Source organism: Mesoplodon densirostris, chromosome X (genome assembly GCF_025265405.1).
Source record: "Mesoplodon densirostris isolate mMesDen1 chromosome X, mMesDen1 primary haplotype, whole genome shotgun sequence".
Classification (NCBI taxonomy): Eukaryota; Metazoa; Chordata; class Mammalia; order Artiodactyla; family Ziphiidae; genus Mesoplodon; species Mesoplodon densirostris.
The window spans coordinates 52,121,664-52,135,149 of NC_082681.1; the positions used below are offsets into that span (position 1 = coordinate 52,121,664).

General features: G+C 46.8%; 1 protein-coding gene across 3 annotated transcripts in view; it reads left to right on the forward strand.

Moving 5' to 3' along the window:
- The first annotated feature begins 830 nt into the window (after positions 1-830).
- PCDH19 (protocadherin 19) overlaps positions 831-13,486 on the forward strand; it is a 106,575-nt gene continuing 93,919 nt past the window's right edge. For 2 of the 3 annotated variants that reach the window (XM_060087541.1, XM_060087542.1), the window contains exons 1-2: positions 831-2,977; positions 6,564-6,891. In XM_060087541.1, the coding sequence (XP_059943524.1) occupies positions 831-2,977; positions 6,564-6,891 (2,475 nt within the window). Of the gene's footprint in view, positions 2,978-5,742; positions 5,884-6,563; positions 6,892-13,486 lie in introns of all 3 variants that reach the window. The other variant, XM_060087540.1, reaches the window with a different exon arrangement.

Here is a 13,486-nt window from a genome sequence, read left to right on the forward strand (position 1 = left end):
TGCCCACCTCCGATCCTGGACACACGCGCCCCTCAAGCCTTCTGAAGCCAACCACTGTGCAAGGGAGCGCGCTCTCGTCTCGGCAGTCTCTCTCCCCTCCCCCTTCGTCTGCCGGCCCGGGAAGAGCCATCCCGCTCAGACGGATACTCTGGCGGCTGCGGCGCTTGACAGCAACTCAGACTCCCTCCTGCGACCGCCCTTTCTCCCCAGCAAGCCTCGAAAAGGCCAGCGTGACACCCCCGGACCCCGGAGGGCGCGTTCCAGGCGGGTCCTGTCTCCGCAGTGATCCAGGAGCACTGGGGGGAGGTCCTTGCGCATGCCAGGTGCACAGACTACGCGATAGCCAGCCCCAGTGCAGGTGCGCCGCGGCGGGCCGGGCAGTGCCTGAGAGGCTGTACCCTCACTGCACTCCCCGCCTTCGCCTCAAGCGCGGTCAGGACTCAGCAGCGCGTCGACCCGGCCGCTCAGACGCCGTCCGTCCCGCAGCCCTGCGCCGCTGCGGCCAGTCGAGCCCGGCTAACTTTGAAGGGGGAAAACTGAGTAGCCGGGCTGGAGGGAGGGGGCTCGGGGCCGCGCGGCGCTCCCTCGGCCCCCCGGAGCCCCCGGGCCCCCCGCGAGCCCCCGCCCGGTCCGCTGCAACCTCAGCATTGGAGCCGGCGCGGGTGTCGCCCCCGCGCCGCCGGACCGCCGTGGGCGGGACTCCTCCCGCGGCCTCCGGGGCCCTGGGGCGCGCGCAACAGGCGGCCCGAGTCGGCGGGAAGCTGGAGCGCCGGCGGCGTCGGCCTCGGAGGGGTGTGGAGAGGCGAGGCCAGGCAGAGCCCCGCGCAGCCATGGAGTCGCTCCTGCTGCCGGTGCTGCTGCTGTTGGCTGTACTGTGGACACAGGCGGCCGCCCTCATTAACCTCAAGTACTCGGTAGAAGAGGAGCAGCGCGCCGGGACGGTGATCGCCAACGTGGCCAAGGACGCGCGCGAGGCGGGCTTCGCACTGGACCCACGGCAGGCCTCTGCCTTTCGTGTGGTGTCCAACTCCGCTCCGCACCTGGTGGACATCAACCCCAGCTCGGGCCTCTTGGTCACCAAGCAGAAGATCGACCGTGACCTGTTGTGCCGCCAGAGCCCCAAGTGCATCATCTCGCTCGAGGTCATGTCCAGCTCAATGGAGATCTGCGTGATTAAGGTGGAGATCAAGGACCTGAATGACAACGCGCCCAACTTCCCGGCGGCACAGATTGAGCTGGAGATCTCAGAGGCGGCCAGCCCCGGGACGCGCATCCCGCTGGACAGTGCCTATGACCCGGACTCGGGCAGCTTCGGCGTGCAGACGTACGAGCTCACGCCTAACGAGCTATTTGGCCTGGAGATCAAGACGCGCGGCGACGGCTCACGCTTTGCAGAACTCGTGGTGGAGAAGAGTCTGGACCGGGAGACGCAGTCGCACTACAGCTTTCGCATCACTGCGCTCGATGGCGGCGACCCGCCGCACCTGGGCACTGTTGGCCTCAGCATCAAGGTGACCGACTCCAATGACAACAACCCTGTGTTTGGCGAGTCCACCTATTCAGTGACCGTGCCAGAGAACTCACCTCCCAACACGCCTGTCATCCGTCTCAACGCCAGTGACCCAGACGAAGGCACCAATGGCCAGGTGGTCTACTCCTTCTATGGCTACGTCAACGACCGCACTCGAGAACTCTTCCAGATCGACCCGCACAGCGGCCTGGTCACGGTCACTGGTGCCCTAGACTATGAAGAGGGCCATGTGTACGAACTGGATGTGCAGGCCAAGGACCTGGGGCCCAACTCCATCCCGGCACACTGCAAGGTCACCGTCAGCGTTCTGGACACCAATGACAATCCGCCGGTCATCAACCTGCTGTCGGTTAACAGCGAGCTGGTGGAGGTAAGCGAGAGCGCCCCACCGGGCTACGTGATTGCACTGGTACGGGTGTCTGATCGAGACTCCGGCCTCAATGGGCGCGTGCAGTGCCGTTTGCTGGGCAACGTGCCCTTTCGGCTGCAGGAGTATGAAAGCTTCTCCACTATCCTGGTGGACGGACGGCTGGACCGCGAGCAGCACGACCAGTACAATCTCACGATCCAGGCGCGTGATGGCGGCGTGCCCATGCTGCAGAGTTCCAAGTCCTTTACCGTACGCATCACCGACGAGAACGACAACCACCCGCACTTCTCCAAGCCCTACTACCAGGTCATTGTGCAGGAGAACAACACTCCCGGTGCCTATCTGCTCTCTGTGTCAGCCCGAGACCCCGATCTGGGTCTCAATGGCAGTGTTTCCTACCAGATCGTGCCATCGCAGGTGCGGGACATGCCTGTCTTCACCTATGTCTCCATCAACCCCAACTCGGGTGACATCTATGCGCTGCGATCCTTCAACCACGAGCAGACCAAGGCATTTGAATTCAAGGTGCTGGCCAAGGATGGCGGCCTGCCCTCACTGCAGAGCAACGCCACTGTTCGGGTCATCATTCTTGACGTTAATGACAATACCCCAGTCATCACCGCCCCACCCCTGATCAACGGCACCGCTGAAGTCTACATACCCCGCAACTCGGGCATAGGCTACCTGGTGACCGTTGTCAAAGCAGACGACTACGATGAGGGCGAGAATGGCCGGGTAACCTATGACATGACAGAGGGCGACCGCAGCTTCTTTGAAATAGACCAGGTTAATGGCGAGGTCAGAACCACTCGCACCTTCAGCGAGAGCTCCAAAGCTTCCTACGAGCTTATTGTGGTGGCCCACGACCATGGCAAGACGTCTCTGTCCGCCTCTGCACTCGTCCTAATCTACCTATCCCCTGCTCTCGACGCCCAAGAGTCGATGGGCTCAGTGAACTTGTCCTTGATTTTCATTATCGCCCTGGGCTCCATTGCTGGCATCCTCTTTGTCACTATGATCTTTGTGGCGATCAAGTGCAAGAGAGACAACAAAGAAATCCGGACCTACAACTGCAGGTAGAGCCAACTTTTCTTTCTTTCCTTCTTTGTTTTGGGTGAATAATGTGTATCTGTGTCTCTGTGTGAAAATCCCAGTGCTTTTGTTTCCTATTTAAATGCATGCACCCTACTTACAGCGCTTCTTTTTGGAGGGAGGGGGGAAGTTTATGTCAGCCCAAGTTGATCAATTCTTTTGAACTGACAGTTTTCTGGAAGACAATCATTTACTGTTCGAATGGATTCTGTCACATACTGATGATGAACAGAAAAGCAATTATCATTTTAAAATTTGCACAGCTGTCTCCATGAAGTTATGGCAGAAAAAAATTAATATGAGAGAGAGGGAAAGATTGATTAATTTTTAGCAGAAGCTTGAAGTACCACAACTTGATTTGGGGGCTGTAGTGTTTTGGGGACAGGTACTGAAAGGAAAGGGAGTACTGGCAGCTGCCCTGTCCTGTTGTAGAGAGAAACTCTGAAGAAAGCCTGTGAGTGGGAGTCTAAGGTAGGAAACAGTTTGGGGAAGAGAGAACAGGAGTGTGTGGGGAAGCAGGTGATTAGAGATTTTTAGTGTGTTCTTGGCTTATTTTGTATCCAGTCCCCAAACATCTGGCTATGTGAAGTGAAATTCTACCAGTCATCTATATGTTTTCAAATATCTGGTTATTTGGTAGAGACCAAACATCCCAATGAGGAACAGGGCTTTTGCAGCCAGATGTTTCACTAAAAGTAGCAATCTTCTGGAGTTGATGGTTCTTTCCTCTAATGTGGAACTCTGCTGTGGCCCTAAGAGCTGGTCCTTACCAGTGGATGTCACTATGGGCTATGGTGTTAGTTTCCCTTGAAATGTGTGCAGAATATGTGTGTGGTATGCCTGAGAGAGAGGGATGTGGGGGAAGGAGGGAGGGAGGGAGGGAGATAAAGAGAGAGAGAGAGAGGGAGGGAGGGGAATAGAAATGTGGAAACTGGAATGACACGTAGTAATTTTTTTAAAAAAAGATTTCCTGATAAGCACTTTGGAGGGTCTTGCTAAAGCCCTTCCTTACAATATCCAATTTAGGATAATACATGTAATTTTTTTCAGCAGTGTCTCATTGAAACGGTTGAAAAAAAAGTTGTTTCTTTAGTTTGCTGAAAATGAATGATGCTGCTATTTCCAACCAAGGTGTGTGTGTGCTTTCAACACACCTACACATCCAGTGTGTCTTTTGTGCCATCTGTGCTTGCATGTTAATCAGTCAAAATATGTTCCTGTAGGTCCGATTTGTATTTGACATCAACTGAAATGCACACTTCTGTGAATCAGAGCCCCCTGAATATGTAACAGCCATGCAATTATTGTTTCCCTTTTACTATTCTCTGCGTTACACAAGTTAGTAGACAAATGCTAACCACACATGAATATCAATCAGGTGCCATAAAAGAGCAGCTGCAATGCCTCATAAATGCTTTAATCCTGTTGCTAGTGAAATGGCCATGACTTTTCTTTCCTTCAGCTCCGAGTCATTTCAGATGGGAGAAATGGAAATTAATATTACTCTTACCTTTGAAACCTGTGACTGCCAGTGGCAATTTTTATAGGAGATAAATGAGGAGTCTATAAAATTTTATTTATATGGAGATAATGATAAAGGGGACTCTTTTAAGCCATTTCCTCAGCATAAAGTAAATGCATAAGACCCTTTCCTTGATGAAAAGAAATCAGGTTGAAATAAAGATATTGAAGGCTTTGCCACCTCTTGGTGATGTATGACTAAAAGTGAGAGCTCTTTCTGAGAGCTTGCCAGGGAGATCATTAAAAAGGGAGGGGAGCATTTGAAATGAAAAGAAAAAAGAAACAAAAAAAGTGAATCTCAGTGCTCTCCAACTTCACTCATATGTGTATTTTGTAAAGAGCTCTGTTTCCTGCGCTGGTTTGGGATTAATGAAGTACAGTTTAATTAAATAATTGCTCGATACAGAAAGGGCTATGCAATGAATGCCTCAGCTGAATAATTGGACGGGGCATTGCCAAACTTACCCATCGTGGGTAAACAAAATGATTAGAACTTCCCATTGATTCTAAATGATTAGAAAAGAAAATCAACCCCAGTCCTGGGGTCTTTGGGATTTTATCTGCTCCCAAGCCCCAATAGCATCAGCTTGCCCTCACTGCAAGTCTGCTTGAGCACAGAGCGAAAGGGTGAGGGGAACGCAACTGCTCAACTCTAGGAAAATCCCTGGGACAGAGCAAGAATGTGCCTCTGGAGATATGCAATCTCCTGGTCTACTCACTTTTTAGAAACCTAAAGTTTAAGAGCTTGTCTTTCCGTGTATTAAGCAGAGGTTTCTTGTTCTCACCCTCTGCAGAGCCTCTTCCTGAAATGCATTCATTTATGATACTTGCGAGATGATCTGCACTTGCCCTTTGAATTGGGCTCCCTTTTTGTATTCAGACAATTAGCTTTGCCGAGGGAGAATACAGGCACAGTATTTCCCTTGTAAAGATCAACCTATATTATTTATTAACCCTATTGTTTTGCTGATTATTGCTCAAAAATGGAATTTCCAGACAATAAGCTGAATCATTATGTGCAAAGTAATAAATGACTTTGAGAATCTGGCTACATTTAAATGTATTTCTTTTGACAAGTCTCTTAATGCTCTTAATGTCTTTGGTGCACGTTGCTGGGTCTGTGTCAGTGTTAATTAAATTGAGCTCTTTATGTTCCAGCACAGCTGCTTGTAGGTACACCTGAATGGAGAGGGATGCTGAATGCACTAACATTTAAATTCCTTTGCAGTAATTGTTTAACCATCACTTGTCTCCTCGGCTGTTTTAAAAAAGGACAAAACAGCAAGTGTCTGCATTGCATCTTGGTTTCTCCCATTAGCGAGGAGCAAGACAAAAGGGCTGAGGAGAAAGTGAGCCTAAGGGGAAAGAGGTAAAAAGTCTTTTCCCCTCCTTCAAATGGGTTTGGCTATCAGATTTCTTGAGGAGAGGTGGGGGTGGGGTGGGGAGTAGAAGGGAGCAGGGCTAAGGCAGGGGGAAGGAGGGTGTGGAGGAGAGGAGCTGAGGATTTGTCAAAGGACAGGGTCTGATTTGCTCCCATTCAAAACCGATCAGTTCAATCACCAAGGAACCTGATTGAGGGTGTTCGTCACATGGCAATTGCTTGGAGGAACTGGAAAGGAGATTATTTTTTATTTATTTCTATCTCCTCTTCTGTTAAATTAGGACTAGCTTCTTATTTCACCCAGGAGTTCCTTTGGCTTCCAAAAAAGCTCCCGATTTGAGCATTTTCATGCTTTCTCTCCCATAGGCTCAACTTTCCCCATCCCCACACCATTGTTAAATGGCCACTCACAATAAGAAATTCCAAATCTAAAGTATAGAAACTTTCGGGGGGGTAGTAGTAGGTTACTATGTTTAATATAAAAACTTTACAGCCCTCAGCTTGTTTTCACATATAGAAAGCACAGGGAGAAACCTGATGATGTAATGCACCAGAATAAGAAGCTGGAGCGGAGATGGGGTGCAACCCTCTGGGGTGCTTAATGTTTATTAATCGATGCATGGTTTGGGAGGGCGTTAGCGATACATGCTGCCTTTTCTGTCACATAGAATCGCTGAGTACTCCTATGGGCATCAAAAGAAATCAAGCAAGAAGAAAAAAATCAATAAGAATGACATTCGCCTGGTACCCCGGGATGTGGAGGAGACAGACAAGATGAACGTTGTCAGTTGCTCCTCCCTGACCTCGTCCCTCAACTATTTCGACTACCACCAGCAGACCCTTCCTTTGGGCTGCCGCCGCTCTGAAAGCACTTTCTTGAATGTGGAGAACCAGAATACCCGCAATACCAGCGCCAACCACATCTACCATCACTCTTTCAACAGCCAGGGCCCCCAGCAACCAGACCTGATCATCAACGGTGTGCCTCTGCCCGAGGTGAGTGCAGCTAAGCGGCTCTGTGAGGTCCTCCCAGGCCTCTTTCCCATGCTGCTCGCTGGACCCCATCAGCCTCTATGGTGGCACATTCCCTGGCAGGGGTGGGAGAACTTCTCTGCCTAAGCCCATTTACGAAGTCAGGGTTTGCTACCAGTGCTTCTTGGGGCAGAGGGTAACCCAACATATTGAGCCTTTGTAGGGGTGGATGTTGGGAGTGGGAGCTCAAGGTCTGAGCCTTTGAAATACCTGTATGGTATTTTGGTGTAATATGAATTGTACCACCTGTTGCAAATACAGTACACTTGCCAGCCTGTTGTACCAGTACGACAGTTAAAGTGGCTAAGAATCAACAAATAGTCTTAAAGATAGATGAGCCCTAGAATGCTCGGGGGCCAGTTTCCTAGTGTGAGAGTGACTCAGCCTCCTGAAGCCCCCTTTTGCTTTTTCTTTGGTCATATACGTGTTTTGCTGAGAATATGGATGGGCCGGTTAAAGGAAGGCAAACAAAAATATTAAAAAAGCCACATTGTTGTTTCTTAATAGTTTTTATGGTGACATTTGACAAATGAGGAGGTTGAAATGGTCACTAATAATGAAAATTTCAGGAATTAACTATGTATTTGAGTTAGCTCTGTTTCTCTTTACCAGGAATGAATGTTTTCAAATGGAAGCATTTTTTTTTAGATACATCGTGGTCCAGTGTTTGCTGTCTATTGAAATTTTTCAGGGTAGTAGGGTAGTAATGTGGATGATGGTAGGTTGGTGGCTGGGTGGAAGGCTATAAATAACAGCTCTTAAGTTAATTTCATTTTAGTTAATTTCATTTTTCCTTGAATTGCTTAAGTCCCTCTTTGGTTGGAAATTTAATGCACTGGGAGACATATGCCCTCTTCCAGGCCACTAATGAAAGGAATACAACATACTTGGAGAGCACTTCACAACCATTGTCTTCTTTGATCCTTACAGTCAGGTATCTTAATAGGTTGCCCTTCAGTAGATGATGAATGGAGGTCCAGAGATGCTAAGGGACTTGTTCAGACTCACAGGGCAGGGATATCAAGAGAGAGAGAGAGGAAGGACTAGATTGCGGGGCTCTATAACTCTGGCAAGTGCTGTTTCAGTGACACTTCCCTGCCTCAGAAATAATTCAGCCTGGCATACCTGGGCTAGGATGCATATAAAATGGCCTGATAGTATTTATATCAATTTCATAGGGCAAAGGGTTTTAGGACCACTTTTATCGACTGCTCCTCCTAGTTCCTGAAAAATATTTCTCATCAGAATTAATGGGGCCAAAAAGCAGTGCTTTTCCTGAGAAACTGATGATTTTCTTCTAGCAACAGAGACACCAATATTGTCAATCTGTAAATCTATAAATAAGGATTTATTGAAAATCCAGTATTATGCTAGGTAGGCTCAGTTATAATTATGAGTGTCAGTGGATACTACTAGGGACTAGACCATAAACTTTCTGGAGGACTACTCATGGACCACCAAGAGTTCAACAATGGAGGGGGAGAGGTAGTGCTATGTACTGGAATCAGATAGACCATGATTTTGAATCTGGGGGACATGTCTTGCTATGGTATCCCTCTGAATCTCTGTTTCCTCATCTACAAAATGGGTACATCTGGCATGCAAGGTTGGTCCAAGGAATAATATGACATTATGTAATGTAAGGGGTCTGACACATAGGTATCCCCTGAATCGTAGGTCTCTTCACCAGACAATAATTGGAGAGTGACTATTGTAATGGCCTGCATACCTGAGTGTAACTCCCTAGGCACTTATAACCAAAGAGGAATTTAGGCTGGTTCTGTATAGAGAAGATCTACAAAGTGGTGCGGTTACCATATTCATACTGGACATTTAAACAATGGAGGTAAAAAATGCCAAGGTTTTGGGTTAGGTGCTGACTGCTGCTGCCTGTGGAGATGGACAAAAGAATTGAATCCTGAGGGCTTGGTGACTATGCAATCAATTCAAAGTAGTAGAGAAACATAAGCCCTGGTGTCTATGGGATGTTTTGAGGGGGCAAGAGATATATGATTACGTCTGCATGGTTTACTTGAGATCTTGGTGTTCTTTCTGAGATTCTCCTGTGGACAAAATGAAACAAAGTATTGCTTCAGTTATTTAGAAAAGCCATTGAAAGTCTGAATTCTGATCCTATCTCTGACTCACAAAGCAAGATACTCTCTTATTTAACAAAGTCATGCAGACCTAGCGTCTAGGGCTTCTCAGGGCCAAGACAGCATATATTAGGCATGGTGAGGTTGTGTATTTCTAACATGCGGTCCTGGAGAGTTCAACTGACAAACCCATTCAGAAAGGAGAGAGACCCACTCACAGCAGAGCATGAATCAGGCCATTTAAACCTGCATCTGTCACAAAGTCCTGCATGGGGAAAATGACACTTTTCTTCCCATACCAGAGGCCCTTGAACATGGACTAGGTAGAATACTTAGGTACAGTGAAATCTGTAGAGGAGTAGGGATGATTGATGCATACATTCAACTAATATTTGTTGTTTGTGACACAACTAATATTTGTGTCTATTCTTTGTAAGGTTCTGTTGTAGGCTCTGGTGTTAGAGAAATGAAAAAGATGTCCTCTGATCTCAAAGAATGAACATTTTCTAATGGGGGAGATAAGCAAATAGGTGATTTGCAGTATGGAGTGATAAATGCTACTGTCAGGTACAATGGGATAGTCTCCATTACTAGGATAATAATATCATAATGTATTTCCTACCATTTCTTTATATTTTTCCTAATTAATTAATTAATCCATCGAAGAAACCAACAATTATTAAGCAATTATAGCACAGAGTGTTAAGTGCTACCATGTGATACATATAAGATTCTGTGGAAATTTCTGTATTAAATCTTAGTATGTCATGTACATTTTTCTCTATATTATTTCATTAAACCATTTTTTCATTTGTTCATTAACTCAACCCAGGAGCATTTATTGCACGCTTAGAACATGCCAGACACTGTATAACTTGCCGAGGATACAAAAATAAAACACTTGATCCTTGACCCCAGGGAGCTTACAGGGAGACAGACAAGTAAACAGGTCATTTCAGTTCAGGAGAACATCTCTATACTGAGCACATGTTACATTCTTACTCACGAGACTGTGACCAAAGGTCACTACGCATTAGGTTCCTTTGCTGGGCTACCTTGTGGACAAACTCACTCCCTTCATTAGCTGCAGCGTCGGTTACAGGGCTTACTGGCAATGGCATTACAGAGGAGTGAGAACTACTTCCCTCACAGCGCTGCATCACACTTTGAAGTTTATCACCATGGCATTAAATCAAATCACTAAGCATTGTTTGAGTGTCCACTGTGTGCTCAGCTGTGTGGCAGGTACCATGGGGATCCCAAATAAATATAAGATGTAGCATCTGCCTTCAGAGTTCATAGTCTGGTTGGGGAGCTAAGATCACCCACATGATTCCCCTGTAAGCAACACAAAAGGGTTTCTAACCTCGAGTCACTTTGCAGCCTGCTTAGTACTCTCCAGCTCCTCCTTCCCTGGCAGCGCAGCCATCATTTATATGTAGATTTACTGTTGAGCTCTCAAGTTTGGTGCTGATGTGAGGGTAACTTTTGCATCAGTGTGCAGACCTAGCCACATTTGAACATTGTTGGCTCTAGAAACTGAAGGGAACGTGACTTTAAAGGCAGTTAGGTAGGAAAAGGCAAAGGGAATGGAGCACCGAAACATTCAATATTAAAAAACTCAAATTAAAAAATGCCTCACCAAAGAGACTGGATGTTTGACCATTTCACCCCTCCTGAAGGCAGGAAGAGGTCCCACCCAAGTCTATATTACCAGCAGAAGAAATGAGTTGCATTCGAACTCAGACTTTAGAATTATGGAGACCATCTTGCCTGGAATTCTTCGTCTTCATTTACCTGTCCTCTGATGTTGGTCAGGAGGTCAGCTGTGTGTATTTTGTGGTTTTGTACACAAATTTGAGGAGGGAACATGGAGGATGCTTTTGCTGTTTACAGAAGACTTTTGTAGGATTAGTGATGTCAAGTATCTCTTAAATATTTTAAATTGAAGGTGAGATTTGCATTCTTTGGCATCCTGGTTTATTTAGTCCATAGACTTAGTGTATATGTAAGTGAATGTGTGTGTGTGTGTGTGTGCACATGCATATGGGTGTATGGGGTGGGGGGATAGTGAAGAGAGGGGAAAGGAGGTTGAAAAAATAGATAATGGAGAAGAAAGTAAGTAGTTTTGTCAGTTTGCTAAGACTTTTCTAAACTTAGTCCAGTTTTTTTAGAGACTCCTCAGTACGGCAAATCATTTTTCTTCCAATCTTATGGAATGGTGGCATGCCTCCTGGGTGTCTCTGTATGCTACAAAGTATTACTCCTTTGTACATCAGCATTCCTGCATTACCCTTTTTGTCACCCAGGCCATGGTCATTGTTGAAGGAAGAAAATGAAACTCATTTCTTCTGCTGGTAATGGAGACTTGGGTGGGACCTCTTCCTGCCTTCAGGAGGGGTGAAATGGCCAAACATCCTGTCTCTTTGGTGAGATATTTTTTAATTTGAGTTTTTAAATATTGAATGTTTCAGAGCTGACAATTCTAAGAGAGTGATAGTGGGCAAGGGCTTCCAGAATTCTAGTCATAGGGTGCTTAGGGATTTAATTTTGGTTTCAAACTCCATCTTGAGCTCTCTTTTTTATTTTTCCTTCTTTCACTAGCAAACTGTAACATCTTTGATATAAGACATCCTCAGGGCGTGTGCGTGGTCTGCTATGGTCACTCACGGAGCAGTTTCATAAGTAGCAGCACGGTAGCAGTGGATGAGTTTGCAGGACAAGGATGTATGTGGCAGACCAACTTGAATGCTTCCAATTATCCTACCGAAAGTCTCAGTGTGTGTTATCTTAGTGCAAATAATGAAACTAAGACATCAGTTAGGCTTTGAAGAAAAATAGGAAAGAAATAGCATGCTTTGGTCCCTAAAAAGAGTTTTAAAAGTTAGGGATTTGCAGTGATCTGAGTGAAACTCTGAGCTAAGGAGCTAGAAAAGCAGCCACAAACCTATCAGGTGTCAGATTCAGAAGTCACTAGAAAATTAATAGGTACAATGAGGCTGGTTAGGATAGCAAGGTAGTGACACAAATCACCCCCTCCAATTAAAACAAACCAACAGACGCTTCACCAAGCAATTTTATTGTACTTCCCTTGTTTTGACAGGGTCTTGGAACCATCTGAGTCTTATCCCTAAGGGTCAAAAGTACCCCTCAAAAAAAAAGTACCCCTCAGGCTGCAGAAGGAAGCAATGGAAAACAGAGCAGCCCACATCTTTTCAAGGCTCATTCCAGTTTTCTTAAAAATCAAAGGCTCCACTTTTACTAAGAGACAGTCTAGAGCCACCCATTGCCTATGTTGCATCTTATTGGCCCGTTTCACATCTAGTCTAAGCAGTGCGTTACCCATGGGGATCCGTTTGCAAGATGTGTTCCAGAATAAACTGTTCCTCTGTCATCTCCATGCAACCGCTGCAGAACTGAGTTAGTTTACATTAGTATTTGCTAACTTATTATTATCATTCCTTATTGGCAATTAACTGGTTACCTTAGAGATCACCTCTCTCCCCATACACCTTCACTAAAGTTGAGCTCAGCCAGAGAGCTTGCTAATGATCCTGAGATTTCTCTCCCTAGGGAACTAGAGGCAGGACATTTTCCATAGAGGATTCTGAGGCTTTGGAATTCCTCTTATCAGAGGACCACTTGTTTTGGGTCCCAGTAACCCTACCTGGTTTTTCTCTGTCCGTCAGATTTATAAGGTGGGAGGAGCTGCAGACCTCTCCTCCCCTAACCTTGCCCTAGTCTTTGCTGTGGCTTTGATATACCATGCCCTGAGGCGGAAGCAGTGGGGTTGGGGGATTGCTTGTTCGGAATTGGAAGACTGAAAGAGGATGAAGTCACCTCCTGGCAAAGCTGGAGTCTTTCAATTATGGTGCTGCAGTGGATCTGAGGCGTCTGCTTGGAGTTTGCGATGTTGACCCCTCTGCATGTGTATCTCAGCTTCTAGGGCTTAGGGGAGGCCAAGCTTGGCTGGATCAAGTGTCTCAGATGTGGGTAAATGAAGCCATTTGTCCAAGAGGCCTGTGTATAAGAGGCGGGAGGCTGGCTCTGGAGCAGCCATTTTCCCCCACTGAGAGGAGGCTTGATTTCTTGATGTGTGACTGGCTGGCCTTTAATGTGAGCCTCATTTACTTCGAACAATTGATAGGCTTGAAGTGAAAGTCCCAGAGGATCAGTTGTTCATAGAGGGAAATGCTCTTCAAGTTACACTTCCTCTTTGGCTGTTGTGTAGTTAGGAGCAGTTTCTGTGTGGGCTGCCCACTCTGCTTCCAGTGGGTGTACCCAGGCTGCTAGTGCCCTCCTATGTCCCCCCAGGGAACCAGGAGAAAAGTACTGCAGCCTGAAACTGGAGAACAGCTCTGCCAGCTCTAGGAACTTGGCCTCCCATGAGGAAATCTCATTTGCCATCATTCAGCAGCATTCAGGATTTTGCTTCAGGATACTGGTTAGGACCACACAATGCC